Consider the following 21,434-nt stretch of genomic DNA (forward strand, 5'->3'; position numbering starts at 1 on the left):
ACTGCTTTATTTTCCATGATTTCCTTTATTTCATGGGAAGAATGGAGAGCAAATCAGTATTTTTCCGCTAAATTCACTGTAGCAAACCTTGTGCTACAGCAAACTGTCTCTGATACCTAAGGGTTCACTATAGTGAGCATCTGCTGTATCAACTTAACATGTAGACCTGCTACATTAAATGTACAATGATGCCCAGACATGTACTTCAAAGGTACATGAGTGTCACTGGAATGGTGGGCCTTCCTACCGTACAAATTCAGTATAAAGAAAATTCTATGAAACAAACTAACAGAAGGCCTGATGCATGAAGAACCATCCCAGAGCTTCACTTATATTGCATAATCCATCCATCCATGAAGTAGCAACAAAAACTTTGGTCATCAAAATCTTCTCAAAGGAAATGAGTATCACAAACTACTGAAGAGCAGATAAGGAAATGCAATGACATGAAATAGGGATGCAGTAATCAGAGGATGCACGATATACATACTCAGCAAAATGAACTAATGATCAAGTATGTGTGGCCTTTTGAAATGACAAGGAAAACACATCCAGAGTATTTCAAAAATTAGCACTATATCAACATATGCATCAAAACCAAAGAAATGTACCAGGTAGCTAATTCCTTAAGCACCAAAGAAAGGAAGTCCAAGAGACCGTGAATAAAAAGTAAAAATAGCAAATACACGAAAACAAAAATGAAAAACTACTTTGAAAAACTGTTGAATAATTCATCAGTGATCTTCACTACAGATACTTATCTAGAAATAATAATCCAAAAATAACTTCTCATTATGCATAACAATTTTACAATACAAGAATTTGAAACTCACTTTTTGCAAAGTGCACATTTTGAAACCCAAAAGAATAAGTGGATGGTATATGGCAGAGGCTATTAACATTTATGTAAAAATACAGCACTCATTGAGATAACAGCCGACAGTAGTGAAACTAAACTCCTAAAGAACAGAATATAAGAACTATTAGACTAAATGATCACATTCTTGAAGTAAAAGATTTCCAGTACCTTTTTCCTACACTGATAATCTGACACAGTGAAAAGAAAAAACAAAGCTCTTCCATTCCATGAAAGCCTAACTAATATCTGGAAATCCAATATCATAACAAGAAACTGCAAAATTTGTCTGTACAAAACCACCAATCATGACATATTTACATATGGTTCCAGACATGGAACATGTCTTCGACCATTACTAGAGAATACATAGCAAGATCACATTCCTAATACTGTCATTCTTCAAAAATGACAGTATCACATTCTTAATACTATCTTTCTTGAAAAAAGCCAGCAAATACTCCTAACAGAAACAATTCAGAAAAGTCAGCTGAGGTAGTTGGGATACCAACATAGACATCCACCCTCACCTACATTCAATGCTCTCTATGACAAACTAATGGATACAGAGAAACAGGAAGGCCAAGAAAACAGTTTTGGCAATACCAAGTAAACTTTTTGAAGATGAGACTCACGAACTACCTGACATTACCAGTTGATACATAAAGCAATTTGATGCGCCTTTGTTGAATGAAGTTTATCACCACAAGTTTTTGTTATATGCATATTTTTATATATATTTTTCTATCTGTACATGAATAAATGATGACAACAACATGTTTGGGATTTCTGTATACTTCGAATAATGCTTGATAATCATTATTCAAACATCTTAACTAAACAGTATAAAAATATATTTGGTGGGGGGGGGGGAGATCAGTGAGTTAATAAAACAAATAGTAAGCAATTCTGATACTAGTTTCATTTCTGCAAAACCTAAGATCTGTTTACCTAAAAATAATTTTTATTTATTTGGCTATTTTTACCAAGATATGTATTCCATAACAGTGAACTTGCAAAATATGTTTATATAGAACATGCAAAGTCAGTGATGTACATTGTTCATATTTTCTTTTTTGACATTTCATTTAGTGCTGTATCACTCAAAGATAGTTCATTTTAAATAATTAAAAACAGGATATGTAAGAAAATGTAAAGGCATTTATTCAATCACAACTTCCATTGTCACTTTAGTAAGTGAATGATTTGATAATGATTTTCCATCCTGATGAATAATAATACAACAATGTATTTTTTTATACCTTCAGGTTGAGTTAAGTAATTAAGTACATCTGTTATACATCATTACTCCCATCCTGAATTTGTTGGAAATATTGTCTGTCAAATTGCCTGTCAATATCACTACTGCTACACTTCATCTGAAGAGACTATTAAAAAAAAAAATAATAATAATAAATAAACAAATGACATACATCTTAGCTTACCCAGAAAAGATATTTATAAAACTAAATGTTAATTTGGTTGCTTGTTAATTTTCTATTATTTCATTTAGTGCTGTATCACTCAGAGATAGTTCATTTGAAATGATTAAAAAGGATATGTTAGAAAATGTAGAGGCATTTATTCAATCACAACTTCCAGTGTCACTGTAGCATAATTTTGTTTCTCTGTGTTTCCTCACAGAGAATTTATACCAATTAGTTTATTTATATATCACTTATATATATATATATATATCACTTTATAAGATTAAACTAAAATTTTACTCTATCAGACTATTTTATATAAAGGATACAATTATGAAGCCAAATTTAAAATAAAATTTAATGCCAGTGGAAAGATGAAAATGAAGGTTGAGTCGATCTTTTGCATTAAACTCAAGAAGTCTAGTGCTACATTATATTCCAAACTTATTATGCTTACTTGATATGCAATAAAAGGTGGTTTGAAAGAAGTTTTCTGCAACGACAACTTATAAAGACTTTAAAACAGTTTTTGGAAAAGAGAAATGTGTGCAAACTTAGAGGAAGTAGAAGCACCCTGTCTGATTACCTAGGTTTATTTAGTTACCACAGAAAAGATAACGGTTTAGCTGGTTGGATTTGGAGAGAGAAGAGGTACTAGTTACTTATGAGTTCCACTGCTGTGGGGAGAATTAAAAAACATATCAGGACAAGAATTTCATTAGGGGAAAGGATGCAATTGGGATTGCTTTTCAATGTGAGTGGATGTGTTCTTTTGGGATGTGTATGTCTGTGAATGAACTAAGCCAGAAAACAAATATGTTTGAACTGGTACAATTCAAACTGCCACTTGTATGTCACCCTTTTAATCATCTGATTGGCTGGTTGGGCAAGTTGTTAGTGTCACCACTCTCTCAACTAACAGGCTATAGATTCAAATTCTGCTGTAGGAATGGATGTTTGAGAGTCTTTAAGGGGGTAGTGATTTTTGTCTCCTGGTGGAACTCACCACCTTGTTAAGTGAAGGTCTGAAGCACCATGTTTCATCTAGAGGATTTCTGGATTAACCCACCTCAGTCCATCCATGATACCAGATACACAATACATTTTCAACCTTTAGTGGATAGGATTCATAAAAAATAAAATAAAATAAATATTACCGACCTAAATATTGCCGGTCCACTGACCCTACATAATCTCCGAGAGTTGGAAGCTCCATAACATAAAAATTAGGTCACGACTCTGACCAATAGGAGACAACACAAGTACACCAAAGACAGAAACACCTAGCCGACATAACATATTATCCACTTCCCCCACGAGTTCCGAAGATGATGCCTGTGGAAACGGCTCACACCCCATTACTCCCACCACTGACTTTTTCCCTTAAATCCCTCCGCTTCTCCAAAAAAATACTTTCTATCTTCAGATTCTTCTCCCCCCCCCCACCAGATGCTCTCTACACACCCTCAATAATAATATTATTCATATACAGGTATCCTTCTTTACATGCGATCTCACTTTACACATTTTCGTTATAACGCGATTTTAAAAAGTTAATTTAAAAAACCATAACCAGTAGCAATTTTGCAGTCACCCTGTGTGTGGTCACGTGACTTTGTGTGCACACCGCTTTGACAAGACGGCACTGTACTGCATGTCAGTCTCACAGAAGGACTAGTAAGCTCCATTGTTGAAGTCTTCTGCAATGCAAACATTATGGAAAAAAGAGGTAATTGTTATCAAAATACAGTGGAACTTCGGTTGTTGAATGCCTCTGTTCTTGAAAAATTCGGTTCCTGAACATATTTTCGGAACAAAAAACGCCCGTTTCCAAACAGAATTTCGGTTCCCAAACAGGCAAACAGCAACCATGTGCTACGCGTGCTGAGCTGTAAGGCGGGAAAGTGTCAGTTACGCGGCAGCCTTCATTCAGTGCATACACCTGCTCGAATTTGCAGCGAGTTTTCTTGATTTTCTTTGCGTTTTATTTCTCCCCCATAAATTATTATTATCTAAGCCACCATGGGGCCACAGAAGAATAGTGATAGCAGCAAAGCAAAAAGAAAAGTTGTTAGAGATGAAAAAAGAAATCATATCCAAACATGAAAATGGAGTTCGTGTCTCGAATCTTGCTATGCAGTTCGGTATGGCGAAATCAACAATATGTACAATACTCAAAAATAAATAAATAAATAATGTTTTCATGGAAGGGGACTCCACTTACCTCCTTCCACTTATGCCATCAACTCTCCTCTGTATATATAGTTAAAGTGAAGTTAAATTTTCGTTTTTATTTTATCTATTTATTGTGTTTATTTTTTTTATGTATGATTTTATGCATTTTCATTATGTTTGTATACGATCTTATGCATGAAGTACTGTTGTAAAGGTTTAAATAAACAATCATCCGGGGTTCAGGAATGGATTAATCCATTTTACATTAATTCTTATGGGAAAATAGTTTCAGTTTTCGAACAATTCAGTTTCTGAACAGCCTTTGGGAACGAACTAAGTTCGACAACCGAGGTTCCACTGTACTTCCAAGACTAAAAAACAGAGAAAAGCTATAACACTACAAAAAAACACACGTACTAACCACAGTGAGTACTTTTAATATGTAAATATTTCATCCCAAGTATCTTGGGACATCATCAGTCAGTTGGGGTGCATGATTACAATGGAATCTCAATATGCGTGCAGTAACGTATTATAGAAGTAAATTAAAAATATAACTGAACAAAAATTAAAAAAAGAAAAAAGAAATTAACATATATAAATATTATTTTACACACAATTTTGTATGACAATTTCCCATACTTTAGGAATAGTAAGAACGTTGCTGTGATTTAAATTTGGTCTGCGTAGTAGGGCTTCAGCACTTTCTTTATATAGATGTTCATGTTTATATAAAGATCTATGTAAAAGTTTTGACTTTTCCAAATGGATCCTATGGTTTGGATTTTCAACTCCGTGTTGAGAGAGACCAGATTTCTGCGGTTTGAAAAGACGAATGTGGTCTTGATGTTCCGAGATGTATTTCTGAAGAGATCTACCTGTCTGTCCAAAGACAATTTGCAGGAGCATGGGATCTCATAAATGCCAGGTAACATCAGAGGTGAGAGTTTGTTCTTAGGAGAAGGTATAGATTTGGTTGATGGGTTTGTAAGTAGTGGCAAAATTGTATTTCTTCCTTCATAATTTTTGAAAGACGTTCGGAGATGCCTTTGACGTAAGGTATGGGAATCCTATGGACTACTTCTTGTCTAGGTTGATGTGTGGGGAAGTGACTGATGATTTTTTTTTTTTTCCTGAGTTGTTTTAAGATTATATCCATTTAGTATGGCTGTATTTTTGATTATTTCTAGTTCTTGGTTTAGAAATTCTTCAGAGGAGCAGAATTTGTGTGCTCTGGAAACTAGTGATTTAATGATGCCAAATTTCTGAGATGGATGATGAGCAGAAGAATTGTGAATGTAGCAACCTGAAAATGTAGGCTTGCGATAGACAGACGTGGCGATGGAACTGTCTTCTTTTCTTTGAATGTGTAAATCCAGAAAGGAGATACCCTGTGGGGATTCTTTTTCTAGCGTAAAGTTGATGCAAGGGTGAAGAAGGTTTATTTTATCTAGAAACAGTTGTAATTCCTGTTCGGGATGATCCCAGACTGCAAAGACGTCGTCGACATATTGTAGCCAAATTTTTGGGTTCAAAAGTGAAAATTTTTTCTTCCAGGTGTTCTAGAAACAGATTTGCTAAGTTTGGTGATAAAGGAGACCCCATTGCTGTTCCTTCTTCTTGCTTGTAAATTTTACCTTTCCAGGTGAAGTAACCAGATGTAATAACAAATTTGAATAATTCAACTATATTAGACAGAAATTTTTGCATGAAACTCTGTGGAATTTTTGATTGAAGAGGCTGAGTGACCTATGTGAGGACAGAGAAGGTTAGATAAGAATCTTGATAACTTGTAAGTCGGACTGCTAGTAGAATCTACGACGGGTCTGAATGGAACATTAATTTTGTGAAGCTTGGCTAGGCCATAAATTCTAGGAGGTCTAGCATGGTATGTCTTGGGTTTTTTAATTGTTTCTTCATCTAAGCTAAGGAGGAGGTTTCATCAAGTAACTTATTTAATTTCCCGAGTTGACGTTTTGTAGGATCATAATCCAGTTTGGTGCGAGTATTACGATCTCGGAGTAATGAATTCATTTTTCGGTCATATGAATTGGTATCAAGAACCACAGTGGTATTTCCTTTGTCAGCTCTGGTAATGATTATGTTTTTATTACGTTTTAAGGAGGTAAGTGCTTTCAATTCTGATGGTGGGATATTTAAGTCTGAAGGTTTGGCATTGTAGATTATTTTTGCTACCTCGAAACGAAGTCTGTTGGCTTCAGTACTGGAAAGATGGTCGATGTTATGTATGAAATCTAAATATGGGAAACGTTTAGGTGAAATCGCAAATTTATGACCTCTCGCTAAAACATTTAATTCGTCTGTTGTTAGTGGATGGTTAGATAAGTTGACTACTCAATTTTCAGTCAGTAATTTGTTAGTAGTAGATCGATTTAGCAGGATAAGGTATTTATTATGTAGATCAATATTGCTTTTATCAAAAACTTTTATCCCCAAATTCTTTGAGACACTTATAATCAATTGTAGCAGATCTTGATTTAACGTATTTGATAAGTCTGTTTCTAGTTCCGTAATTTTAAAATTATTTGTTGCTAATTCATGCTTAGAAACTCGTAACTGATTAAGTAGTAAGGAATGGCTTGCCTTCTGTTAGATTTTATGGGCACCTGGAGATTTGATGACTTCTTTTAGTTTCACAAAAGTTGGAAAGAGTTTATAGTGTCTGCACTTTTTTAAAAAAGAGATTCCCACACGTAGCTTACCCTGTTTTAATTGAAGTTTACCTAGTAAGTTGGTCTTCTGTGCTGTCAGTTCCCCGTGAAGGAATAAGACGCTTTTATATAATTGTTTGAATTACTGTATACTCATGATGTCCCAAGATATTTGGGATGAAATATTTATATATTAAAAGTTCTCACTGTGGTTAGTTGTGTTTTTTAGTGATGAATTCACCACAGGTTTCATTATATAAAAAAATAAGCTATAACACTGGAGGAAAAGTTAGAAGTTATAAAGAGGTATGAACATAATGAGCACACAGTTGACACAGTCAGAGCTACAGGATTTTAGAATCAATTTTAAGAACAATAAGAAATCAAGCAGAGAAAATAAAAGAAAGTTGTAAAAGTGCAATGAGAATGTCGACAACTAAGATGGAGAAATTGGAAAGGGTGTTGGCCCAATGGATTGAACATGAAAATCAACGTGCTGTTCCGTTATCCACCTTAATTATCCAGGCTAAAGTGAAAAGTTTGTTTCATGATTTGAATGCGCTATAGATCCTGATCCTAAAGTGCAATCTTTTGCTGCAAGTGCTGGGTGGTTTGAACGTTTCAAGGTGCGACATGGATTCCATAATCTCAAGCTGACTGGCGAGGCTGTGGGAGCTGATGATGTTGCTGCTGAGAACTTTCCAGCAAAATTTCTAAGTGTAATTCAGGAACATGGTTATTTGCCTCAGCAAGTGTTCAATCTCACGAAACAACAAAATTTGTATGTTTTGTTTATAAGTTTAAATAATTCATTCATTCAAATTTCTTTTGCTCACAGGTGTAAAGTTTCATATCCTTCTGAAGAGACCCCTATCCTTATCTCAGCCATGCTAAATTTTTCTCACTTTACGTGATTTCATGTTATGCGATTATTTCATAGAACCAATTAATCACGTAAAGCAAGTGACACTGTATAAAAAACCCGGGTTTTTTCAAATAATTCTCCCACATTACTTCACCCCCACTTTCCCCCAAAAAAACCCTTCCTTTAACAGCTTAACAGCAGATGAAAGCACATCGCCAGGATAAGGAGACAGAAAACAACATCCAAAAAGGTATGTCCAAATTTCCTCCTATTTTATTTTATTCTTTTATATTATGTAAGAAATGAAAATGACAATACTATATATCTTATAAATGACATAGTATGTACAACATAAGATGATATTTTTTGAAGAAAATGGTAAACAGAAATTCTTGTAGAAAGACTTATACGTCGGCTGTACATGATTATTAAATTACTTAAGGAATTCACGTCAACTGGAATATAAATTAAAATAAACTTTAATATATACTTCCTATATTTCAGCAACATCACGTTGCCATCTTCATGGGAACTTAAGACTAAGACACGTGCACGCAGGCACTAATACAGCAAATGAGGTCGAAGAGAGGAGACTACTCTTTTTCCTAAAGTCCTGATGGTAACCCCTAGCGGGCTATATTAGGTATTCTTGGCTGTTGGGCTGATGTTCTCATGATGTATGTCTCCCAAATTTGGGGCAGTCTCATGCATCCAAATTTGTTGAGGTTTGGCATGTTTTTTTAGGGCTGAGGTTGATTCTATGATTAGTCTTTCAAATTTAAACTTGCTGCGGTGTATTACTGTGGCGAGTATCCAGAGCATGGTCAGCAAGCCCTGAGTGGCTGAACTGGTGAAAACTGGATGTAGTCCTTGGGTTCTATTTGGGAGACGTACTTCATGAGAACATCAGCCCAATGGCCAAGAATACCTAATACAGCCTGCTAGGGGGGCACCATCAAGACTTTAGGAAAAAGGGTAGTCTCCTCTCTTTGACCTCATTTGCTGTATTAGTGCCTGCGTGCAAGTGTCTTAGTCTTAAGTTCCCATGAAGATGGCAATGCGACGTTGCCGTAATATAGGAAGTATATATTAAAGTTTATTTTAATTTATATTCCAGTTTACATTGTGAATTCCTTAAGTAATTTAATGGTCAACAGAAAGTTAGTACTAATGTAATCTTAATCATGTAGTACTATCAGAGTATCCTGCACTCTGCTCCTCAAAGGTACACATCAGTAATCTGAAAATGATGATAGACCATATCATATCATTTTAAGTATACAATATTGAAACATCTTGCTGAAATCATGAGTTCTATAACTAGTGATCACTTTCAAAACTTTCTCAGAAGTTTTTTAGGATAACCATCAGTTTTCTTTTGGTGAGAGGTAATTCTTTTAAAACAATTCACTCAATCAGACATGGCCTTTTAAGGCTCTTTCTTCAATAGTTTAATTGATAAATTAGTCTTCAGAGAAGACTCATTATACTTATCATGCCCTTTCTGATATTTAGAGAAAAATAAAAAAATTGTTTTGCAAAAAAAAAAAGAAGATAAGAAGAAAAGTTTTCAATTTCATGCAAGTTGTAGTAACCATATTAATCTATTTTTTTAAAGTTTAAAAAAAAATAAAATTAAAAATTTTTTTGTTGGGCTGTAAACTGAGAAACTGAATGTGTGTTTAGCTCAGATACTTCTATGAGTGTGTCTAAAAATGATAATGACTTGTTGACTTCCAATTCAAAAGTGGATTTAATATGAAGCTGAATGTTATTCATGCACATAAATTCTTCTAATTGGGTTGTAGAGCTGGGGCAAATGATGAATATATCATTGGCATATCTCAGCCAAACTTTAGGTCATGTTCCCTGATATCATAAGGCTTCAAAACACTCCATGAACAAATTTGCTAACAAAGGAGAATAAGAACTCATTGCAAGTCCTTACTTCTGTTCAAAATATTCCTTTTGGAATGTGAAAAAAAAAATACTATTAATACACTGTTTTTGAAGGGATCTACAGTGTCTGGTGGAAATAGGTCCTACAGTCATTGTATAGTTTCTGATCTTGCTAAGCTTGCAAGTAAATTGGTAGGCTTACCTGAACATCTTTGGCATGTTCTATGAAATGTGACACGTTCTTTATAAAAGATGTTATCTTGCCCAACAACATGAGGGCTTAGCAAGTTTGCTAGATATTTAGATAGTATTGAAGTTGGAGACCGTTACATCCACAATGAATCTTAGTGGCAAGCCCTACTTACGGGATTTTGGAACACTGCAAATTCTTGGGACCAGGAGGAGGGATGATGTCTTGATACAAGACGTTTTTTGGTGTATTCGAACCAGTTCAGCATTCTCTGAAAAAGCTTTCTCTGAATACTTCTTCAAGTTTAGTTTAATTTGTCATCATTCAGTAGAATTTGCATGTTTTTTTGTATGTATTCTGCAGATTTCATAATAACCTGCTGTGTTGCCTTTATCCACTTTCAGAATAACGATGCTCTTATCTTGTCTAATATTTTGGTTTTCCTTGAAGAAGTATTCAGAGAAAGCTTTTTGCATAAAACTAAGTCATTATTTCTTCTTGTTCATATTTTCTCATCGTTATATCAAAAAATTCAATTAATATTTGGTAATTATGCAACTAAATCTTAAAATTAAATTACATGTAAGATTTTTTCATAACACTGCTTTGCAGTATAAACAACATCAAGAAAAAAAAATTAATTTATTAACCTTACTAAGTTTAATAAATTAATTATATATATTTTCTTCTTGATGTTCTTTATACAGTGAAACACTGTTATGAATAAACTGACACCTAAACCTATTCTTCACATGTAAAATTTCTGCTTGATTTTGCAATAATTCAGAATGAAATAAGAAAATCCTATAGCTTCCTTTCAGCATAATCATATTAGTTTAATATTGCTATCTTTCTATATAATTCTTAATCAAAAACTGACAAACATACCTCATCCTGACACCTGCTGAAGGATTTTGAATTTTTATAGCACCTAACAATTAAAGGACTGAGTAATAAAGCATCAACATGAGTGTTTCCATCTGTCATAAAAAGAAAAATAATTATTCAAAATACAAATCAATATGCAATATACAGTGGCATTCTGTAAGAAGTCCTCAGACTCTATAGAGGTGGTATGTAATACTAATAGCATAGCTGAACATACATGAGAAATAGATGAAAAATTACTTTTGTGTGAAACTTACTTAGTTGGCCACTTAGCACATGGCACATATTCATTTTCTTTTAGGGAAACAATTGGTGTCCTATTTTTAGTATTACAATTCTTATTTTTGATTTACAATACTGGATTTTCTACAGTCCTGTTTATAGTTGTTCTTGGTGAGGGAGGTCGAATATATACCTTCCAAATGTTTGGGATTTTTAACATCATTGTTGTTCAGATTCGAATGGTTGCTGATAATCTCACAGGCTTCCTTGAATTTCCGTTCATACCATGTTCTAGTGTGATGTAGACAGCTAGTGGTTTTCCAGTCAATTCTGTGTAAGGCACTGTAAACAGGACTGTAGAAAATCCAGTATTGTAAATCAAAAATAAGAATTGTAATACTAAAAATAGGACACCAAAAAGAAAACCATCTAAAAGAATGTTTATCCCTGACATTGTAAAAATAGAATTTAGCTTGATGTAAAAATTTATTTTTTTTAAATTTAATTTTAATTCCCCCCCACCAGATGAAGATGATGATCTTGATGTGAAGATCGAGACGTCAGGATAATAATAAAAAAAGTTTTTTAACATGGTTGTAAATTCCATAAAAAATTTTTAAAATGAATGCTGATCACAGTGTAACCCTAAAAGAAAGGATTACGATAATTCATGGAGATTCGATCCACAAGCGATGTAACCAATACGGTAAGCTGAAGATCCAAGTTTCAAATTTGATCAACCGACTGGCGTTTTTAAAACGGTGTAGGGACAGCGATATCACTCCTAATTGTATCAGGCTAAAGAGAAAATTCACTTCAACAAAGGCACAAAGAATATACCACCGCATGGAGAAAGCACTACTGAGAGAGCAGATCCAAGCTACCAGAAAGAACCTAGCCGCTACACAAAACCAGCTACTAAAAGAAAAAACGGAGCTGTCTAGCTACTTAAACACAGATATCTGGATAATCCTAGAAAGGATTACGGACAACACAGCAAACCACATCCAACAAACGAAGAAAGAAAACCTAATTTCCAAATTTCAAAGACTAAAAGAACGACAAAACCAGCCGCCATATTCAAAGTTTGCCACAGTGAACAAGAACAACCAACCAGAAGCAAGAAACAACAGGAGCCACCAATCACCCACAGGTATCAATAACATAATTAACCTATCTAACCACGCTCTAAACAAAGATGAAATCTCTATACTTAACAAAGGTTTAAATTTTGCTATAGCACCAAAAACGATAGACAAACTTGAAGTTATTTGTAATATAGAAAGAGGCCTAAGATTCGTACCTAATAACATAGCAGACAAAATACGTATAGAAACTGCGAACATTTTAAACCATAACAAAACAATAACAAGCAACATAACTAAACACAAATTAACAGCGATAAAATCACTTAAAACAAATCCGAACATAGTAATAACCAGAGCCGATAAAGGAAATGCCACTGTCATTTTAAACCGTACCACTTATATAGAAAAAATGAATCTGCTGGTCTCTGACAATAACACATACAAACTAGTTAACTACAACCCAACTAACAGAACAAAAAACAAAACAGAGAAACTACTTAAATCAACTACCACATGGCCCGAAGATACAATCCAAAAACTGTTCCCTCATTACGCGCACTCCCCTAGAATTTACGGGCTACCAAAAATTCACAAAGAAAACACCCCGCTAAGACCTATCGTTGAAGGAACTGATAGCCCGACGTATCACTTAGCTAAAAAATTAGCGGCAACACTCAAGGAGTTGGTAGATCATTCCCCTTCCTATATCAAAAACACACAACACTTCATAAACATCATCAAAGACATTACATTAGAAAAAGATGATTTATTAGTCAGTTTTGACGTCTCTGCCCTCTTTACAAATGTCCCAACCAATGGCACAATCCTTCTCCTACAGAACAAATTCCCTCCAGATATCACAGCGCTTTTTGCGCATGTATTATGGTCGGGTTACTTTGTATGGCAAAACGCCTTCTACCTACAAAAAGAAGGCACAGCCATGGGCTTGCCATTATCCCCCCCTGTTGCTAACTTTTACATGGAACATTTTGAGCAACTTGCCCTAGATTCCTCCCCTCTAAAACCCAAAGTCTGGCTTAGATACGTTGACGATGTTTTCGTGATCTGGTCCCATGGCTGCCAGACATTAGGCCCATTCCTTAACCACCTAAACAAACAACACAAACGCATACAGTTCACAATTGAAATTGAAAAACACAACACACTTCCATTTCTAGATACACTTGTCACACATCTTCCCTCGGGCAATCTTTCCTTCACTGTTTACCGAAAACCAACACATACGGGACAATATATACAGATAAACTCATACCACCACCCAACACAAAAACTAGGTGTCATCAACACTCTAAAAAACAGAGCTCAGACGATTTGTTCCAGTGAACAGGCACTGAAAGACGAGTTTAAAATTATCAGTAATAACCTACAAAAAAAACGGATACAGCCAAAATACTATAAACAAAATTCTCTACAAAACCACAATAAAAAACAAAGACAAACCAGACTACAGTAAAACTATAACCATTCTCTACATTAAAGGAATATCAGACAAAATAAACAGAGTACTACAAAAGTACAACCTCAAAGCCACCTTTAAACCTCCTGCAAAATTAAAAAACTTACTCAACTCATCCAAAGACTCACTCCCTCCACTAGCTCACCCTGGAGTATACCAGATCTATTGTACTTGCAACATACCATATATAGGAGAAACAGGATGCACTATTTCTATTAGACAAAAAGAACATAAACGACACATTAAATATAATAATTATGGTGAAGCTGGCCTTTCTGATCATGCCCTGAATACCTTACACAGAAGTGACTGGAAAACCACCAGCTGTCTACATCACACTAGAACATGATATGAACAGAAATTCAAGGAAACCTGTGAGATTATCAGCAACCACCTCAATCTGAACAACAATGATGGTTTAAAAATCCCAAACATTTGGAAGATATATATTCAACCTTCCTCACCAAGAACAACTATAAACAGGACTGCAGAAAATCCAGTATTGTAAATCAAAAATAAGAATTGTAATACTAAGAATAGGACACCAATTGTTTCTGAAAGAAAACCATCTAAAAGAATGTTTATTCCTGTCATTGTAAAAATAGAATTTAGCTTGATGTAAAAATTTATTTTTTATTTCATTTTAATTTTTTTTTCTTCCCCACCAGAGGTCACGTCAGTAGAATAACATGTGATCAAATCATTGTTTCTCTAGCTTACAGTTAATGATGTAACTCAGCTTGTTCTGTATACTTATGTACGCTCCAGATGATGATCTCGATGTGAAGATCGAAACGTCAGGATAATAATAAAAAAAAGTTTTTTAACACGGTTGTAAATTCCATAAAAAATTTTTAAAATGAGCACATATTCATTAGTTCATTAGATTTTTTTTATTGTTCACATAAAATAAAGATGCTATTTAATTAAAGAAATACAGGAATACCTCGATTATCGCAGTTATTGTTGCCACGAAAAAATTGCAATAATCGAATCCGCAATAAATAATGCATGATCATTGCCAAGGATTTTTCAAATCTATTAATTAAATTTTATATATGAAGTAAAAAAAGAAATGTGTTAAGTAAAAAATGAAGGTTCATTTAGAAAAACAAGATTATTCTTTAATCTTTATTTATATATAAGGAGTACATACAATTATTCTTTCTTGGATAAAAATTAGAGTTGTCTGGTGGATTTTTTCTTTCTTTTTTCTTCGTATAAAAGTCGGTAGCAACGGATGGAATTTTCAATTTCCTGACAAACTTTCATTGATTGCTCAAGATTAGGATTGCCATTCAAGATATTTTTCCTTTAAAATTTTCAGCAATTTTAAACATTTCGTCCATTTCTTTGAGAGTAAATTCCTTTGGTGCCACGTAAATTTGTTCGTCATTATTATCGATTTGCACATCGTAAGCATGTTCTCTCTCTCTCGCGAGGTTAATTAGCTCTTCATCATCCAGTTCCTTATCATGTGACTGAAGCAGGTCCTGAACATCACCTTTTTCAATTTCTTTTAGTCCTAGATCGAAGCATGCTTAGTTATGTCATTGATAACACGGGTTACTTCATTTTCAAATCCTTTAAAATCATTTGCACAATGAGGAATAATCTTTTGCCACGCTGCTCTCAGGTTGCTAGACATTACTTCACTCCATGCTTCCTTGACATTCTCAATGCAATTTTTGATATTGAATACCTTCCAGAATTGTCAAAGTCATAGCTTCATCTCCTGTAGTTTTTTCTATTGCTTGTGTAAAAGTTCTTTGTAGGTAATATGCCTTAAAGGATGCGATTACATCTTGATCCATTGGCTGGATGATGAAAGTGGTATTAGGTAGTAAATAAATAATTTTTACATTTTTGCACAAATCATTCAGTGCTGTTAGATGACTAGGTGTATTATCTAATATCAACAAGATTTTAAAATAAAGATTTAATGACTTGCAGTACCTTTCAGCTTCAGGACAAAAACAGTTTTTAAACCAATCCTTAAAAATAGTTTTTATCATCCAAGCTTTTCTATTGAATCTCCAATGAACAGGGAGAAAATTTTTATCTAAACTTCTAAGCTGGCGAGGATTTTGTAAACCATAAATAAAGAGAGGCTTCATCTTATAATCTACAGAAGCATTGCCACATAGTAAAAGTGTTACACGCTTCTTCGAAACATTGTAGCCAGGCTGTGATTTTTCATTTTTTGCTAAAAATGTTTTAGTGGGCATTTTTTTCCATAATAAGCCTGTTTCGTCAGCATTAAATATCTGATTATCAGTATAATTTCCTTCTTCAATGATCTGTTGCAATTCACCAGGAAACTAGCTGCTGCTTTTTCATTGGCACTTGCAATTTCACCTTGCACACGAACACTATGAATGCTCGATCGCTTTTCTGAACCGATCAAACCACCCTGAACTTGCAGAGAAAGTTTCTTCCACTACTGACGCCGAATCATTTTTCGCTTTCTAATTGTTTTCTTTTTAAAATTTCAAACAAATTCAATGCTTTTGTTTTTATAGTCATTTGACTAAGAGGGATTCTCTTTTGGTTACAATCTTCTATCCACACTGACAATAGCGTTTCCATTTCAATCATAAGGTGGCTTCTGTTTCTCGTAGTTTGGGACCCAGACGAGGTCGATGCACTTAGTCCTAGTTGCTTATAGTTTGCAGCATGGTCTAAAATATGTTGAACAGTTGATTCATTTAGACCATACTCTCTTGCAATTTTGGCTCTGGTTATGTCTGCTTCATACTTATTTATCATATGCAACTTATTTTCAAAGCTGATCAATCTACGTTTCTTCTTGATAGCTGTAGACTTGATATCATCCTTGTCTCTTTTAGCATTCATTGTAGGAGTAAATAAGAAGAGAAATAAATATCCACATGTACTTCAGGCAAAGGCGGACAGTTACTGGTGAGCAGGCACCATCGGATAAAAACAAAGCGCTACAAGAGAGCGATACCTGGAGAGTGGCGACTCGAACTGGTTGCATATGTAGTGGGCTACATCTCGCAGCCGCGATAATTCGAATTTGGAGCGCAATAATTGGAATTTTCGTATCAAATTACAAACTACGATAAATCGAGAATCGCAATAATCAAAACTGTGATAATCAAGGTATTCCTGTATTTCAATTCATAATTCTGATTTTTTTTTTTTTTTTGTTGTTGCTATTGTTAAAACAAAGTTTTAGATGCTCAACAAATCACAGGTTAAAAAAAAAAAGTCCAAATAAACTGCATAAGGAAAAACAGTATTTAACATGCACACATATTTCAGAGTGAATATATAAAAACTGGACTCTTACAAAGTGCATTCTTTTACCATTAAAAAACTAGGGCACAATTTAAGCAATGAGGAATGAGCACAGTCACAATTCCTAAAAGTCTGAAATATTTAAACCATGTAGTTCAAATTAGGTTCGTTATGAAGGGCTTCACAGCATTTCTCTAAAAGTTTCTCAGATATATAAGAGCTGATACAGAGAACTTTTTTTTTGTTCCAAAGAATCCTGCAGAAAGCATTCCACCTCTGATAATGAAAACAGATGTAATCCACATAGTCAGATGCTGGATGTCTACTGTAAATATCCAGTATCTTAAAGAGAGTTCCTTTTCTGGATAGCAACAAGAATTTTAGAAAAGTTTTCTGTGCAAATTTGCTAAATGTGAGAACATATTCTAAGGTTTGATGAATTTGAGATTTATATATTGTTGTAGATAAGAAGTAGTATCTTCAGTCAAAATGCATAAGTTTTTTTAAGTGATAAAGGAGATTATGGATGTAATGTGCTTGTATGAAGAAAGGCTAGATGTGTAAGTCAGCCCAAGAATAAAAATATGATCTTGCCTGTAGATAAGAGTATTATCAGAAGCGGTGGTGGCTCGTACATAAGCACTGTGATATTGCAGCACCCCCAAAGAAAAAATTAAATTTTGTTTGTGTTTATAAATAATAACAATGCTTACAACATTATATAAATGCAATACAACATGTTAAAGGTTACAGCTTATGTTTTGACATTTATTGAATAGTTAATAATTAGAATTGTTTGATTAACACTTTAGATTATGAAACAAATGCATTGTGATCTAATGCAGTGTCGGAATTATCACATTCGGCCAATTGCAGCTAGGCTCGCCGATTTTGGTTGCGCTTCTCATTGCACGTTACAAGTGATTCCGCCACTGCTCGTCTGGGCAGTGTATTGTATGCTTGCATGCATTATTTCTGTGAGATACGAAACTTTTATTATTGATGAATGTTCGTGGTGAGGGTGACCTATTTTTTGTAAATCTTATTTTATTTTGTTAAAATAATATATAATTATTTATTTGTTATAGATACAAGGCTGAATTATGACAAGTGTCAATGTTGAAAATATGAAAAGAATTATGTTTTTTCGATTATCGTTACACAAAACAAATGCATTGCAATCTAATGCAGTGTGAGAATTATCGTGCCAATAGTAGCTAGACTCGCTGATATTCATTTATGCTTGTCATTGCACGTTCATGATCATCATCATGATCAAATTCCTGACATGTACCCTCAAGGGTGTACAGGATATGATAGTACTACATGAAAAACTTACATCATTGCCAACTTCCTATCTACAATTTATCCGCCAAATCAATCTCTTACCTGTCAAGAATATCAACATTATCAGATCTTATATTTCTATCTTCTAAGACACTTTTTACCACATCAATCCACCTATATGTTGGTCTTCCGGAAGGTCTTTTTCCTGCCAACCTGGCAGAGAACACTTGTTTTGCTAATCTTTCCTCTCCCATTGTTTAAGTGACCATAACACACTGTCACACATGCTAACATTGTCAAGTTCTTTCCTAATATCCTCAATTTTTAATATGATATTGCCATTGATGTCCCTAATCTTTCTCAGGACTCTCATATCTGTGGTTTCTAGTCTTCGGTCAAGTGTTTTATTTTTAACCCAGCTGTCAGATCCATAAATTAAAATTAGTTTGAACACTGTCTGGTATGCAGCTAATTTAGTGTTTTGACTAATTTCTCTCTTTTTCCATATACATTTATTCAGTTGACTTCCTACTATACCAGTTTTGTTCATTTTGTTGTCTATTTCCATATTTAATTTACCATCTTCACTAAAAATCATGCCTAAGTAGCTGAAATGTTTTACTTGTTCTATAGGTTCTCCATTCATAATGCAGTTGATATTTTCAATGTTTCTGCCTATTTTCATTGTCTTTGTCTTTTTAATGCTGACCTTCATACCATATCTATTACAACAGTTATTCAATTTAGTCACGGAATCTTGCAGCAGATTTATTTAGAAGTATAACATCATCCACATAAAGCAAAGCATTAACATCTCCAATTTTGATATCAGGCTTAATACCACTTTCCTTCATAATGTGATCCATATAGATAATGAAAAACAGAGGGTATAATGTACATCTTTGTCTGACACCAGATTTAACATAAAACCATCTTCCTGTACTTCCTTCAATTCTAACTGCTGACTTACAACTTAAATAAAGACTACGTATTGCTTGATATAATGCTCCATAAATGTAGATCTTTGTTATATTCCCATGATTTCTCAACTATTTGTGACAAAGTTAAAATCTAATCCTGACAGCCTCTATTTTGCCTGAATCCAGCTTGTTCTTCCCCAAGCTTCCCTTCAACAATCATCAACCATTTCACAAGTATATTTGCATAAATCTTAAAAGAAATACTCAGTAGGGAAATACCTCTGTAATTCTCACATTCAGTTTTATTTCCCTTTTTGTATATGGGTTCTATGAGATCTCTAATCCAATCATTTGGAATTCGTCTCTCTGTCCAGGCCTTCTGAACTATGCAATGCAGCCAGTACAATACTTTTGTATCTCCATACTTGAGCATTTCTGGTCGAATATCATCCAGTACAGCTGCCTTTCCATTGCAGGCTTTTGATGGCTACTTCAAGTATGGATATGTATTCCTGATTGCATGCCTGGTCAGTGTTTTTTACCACTTTGCCGTCACTTTCCTTCATAATGTTCAGCATTTTTTTGAAGTAATTACTCTATACATGACGGATATCTTTTTCTCCAGTTTTTATGGCACCTTTATCATCTAATTTCTTTTACAGTACTCTTTCCTCCATTTCTGAGCTTCTTCAACAACTCCAGAATATCTTGATATTCTGGAGGTTGTTGAAGAAGCCACCTTCTTCAGCATGGTGGAAATAAATAAATAAATACATCAAGAAGGTGGAAATAAATACCACCATCTTGATATTTATTTCCTATGTTCTTACCAAAGTCATCCCATGACTTGTTTAGCGTTGTTTGTTTAGCTAGCTTTACACAGTCTTTAGCATTCTTACATTTGTGTCTTTATTCTCTAAGAGCACAAGTTGACTTATTTGCCAGGAATTTTTGATATGCTTTTTTCTTTTCATTCACTTCCTCTTTGACTTCCTGTGTCCACCATGGAGTTCTGATTTTTCTATCCTTGCAAACAACCTAACCAAATGCTCTTTGGCTGAATCAATCAGTGTTTTCTTCAGGGCTTGCTACTGAATCTTCAAGGTTTGATTCCCGTTCTCAAACTCTTTCATTTTTTCTTCAGTAATCTATGTTAGTCTACAGTTCACATCTGAGAGCTGCTCAAGTTTCATTCACTTTAAAACTTTCTTACATGTTATTCTTTTCAATATGAAATTCAATTTTATCCTGCTCAAGACTAAATGGTGATTACTTCCAATTTCAAATCCTCTGTACACTCTGGTGACCTGTACCAGGGAGAAAATATCACTATCAACAATAACATAGTCAATGAGACTTTTCTTGAATTTGTGCACATTTTTATGTTGGAACATAGTATTAGTAATAACCAGTCCATGTCCTGAGTAGAAATCAAAAGTTATTAGCTGTGTTCTTTTCTCCAAATTTTCCCAATATATTTTTGTATGTCTGACAATCATTTCCTATCTCTGCTATTTAGATCCCCAAACCAACTTTTCCTTTTTCATTGTGTCAGTTGCTTTCTCTAAAGCCTCAAAAAATTCCTCCACTTCTACCTTATGGGACCATAGGCACAAATAAGTCTCATTGTCCAGTTCCCCATTCTCATATTTGCCCACATCACTCTACTCGAGACTGCCTACCATTCAAGAAGATTAGCCTCGTATTTTGTGTTGAATACTATGGCTACTCCTTCTTTTCCTTGATTGTCATTGCCTGAATATAACATTTTGTATTTATTGCTCAGAAAGATCTCACCAGTTTTTGCCTTTTTTTTTGTTTCAGTCACCCCTATTATGTCAATCTGGTACTTATCCAATTCCTCAGCTAGTTCCATTTCTTTGCCATTCAGGCTTCTTATGTTGATAGTGCCGATCTTGAACTCTGGTGATATTGAGTTGGGGTGGGTTTTAGGATTTGTTCCAGTAGCTGACTTTTCGCTGTTTGCCCTGTTCCCTGGCAAAAACAACGGGGGCCTTGTTTAACCGGGCGACGCCCCAGCAGGCATGAAATTCTATATTATTATGAAATTAATATATAATAATAATAATAATAATATTAATGAAAATTGTTATATTCCCAATATTTCTCAACTATTTGCTTTAGAGTGAAAATCTTATCCTGACAACCTCTATCTGGAAGCCATTTTGTTCTTCACCAAGCTT

The 21,434-nt window shown here is 34.3% G+C and overlaps 1 protein-coding gene across 2 annotated transcripts in view; it reads right to left on the reverse strand.

The window, feature by feature from the left end:
- Positions 1–1,997: 1,997 nt before the first annotated feature.
- LOC150100370 (putative sodium-dependent multivitamin transporter) overlaps positions 1,998–21,434 on the reverse strand; it is a 156,310-nt gene continuing 136,873 nt past the window's right edge. For both annotated transcript variants that reach the window (XM_090402504.1, XM_090402505.1), the window contains exons 12-13: positions 10,973–11,064; positions 1,998–2,244 (exon numbers count right to left, since the gene is read on the reverse strand). In XM_090402504.1, the coding sequence (XP_090258630.1) occupies positions 2,152–2,244; positions 10,973–11,064 (185 nt within the window). In that variant the 3' untranslated portion in view covers positions 1,998–2,151. The remainder of the gene's footprint in view (positions 2,245–10,972; positions 11,065–21,434) is intronic.

Source organism: Typopeltis vanoorti, chromosome 13 (assembly GCF_054136105.1).
Source record: "Typopeltis vanoorti isolate ZY-2024b chromosome 13, IOZ_Tvanoo_1.0, whole genome shotgun sequence".
Classification (NCBI taxonomy): Eukaryota; Metazoa; Arthropoda; class Arachnida; order Uropygi; family Thelyphonidae; genus Typopeltis; species Typopeltis vanoorti.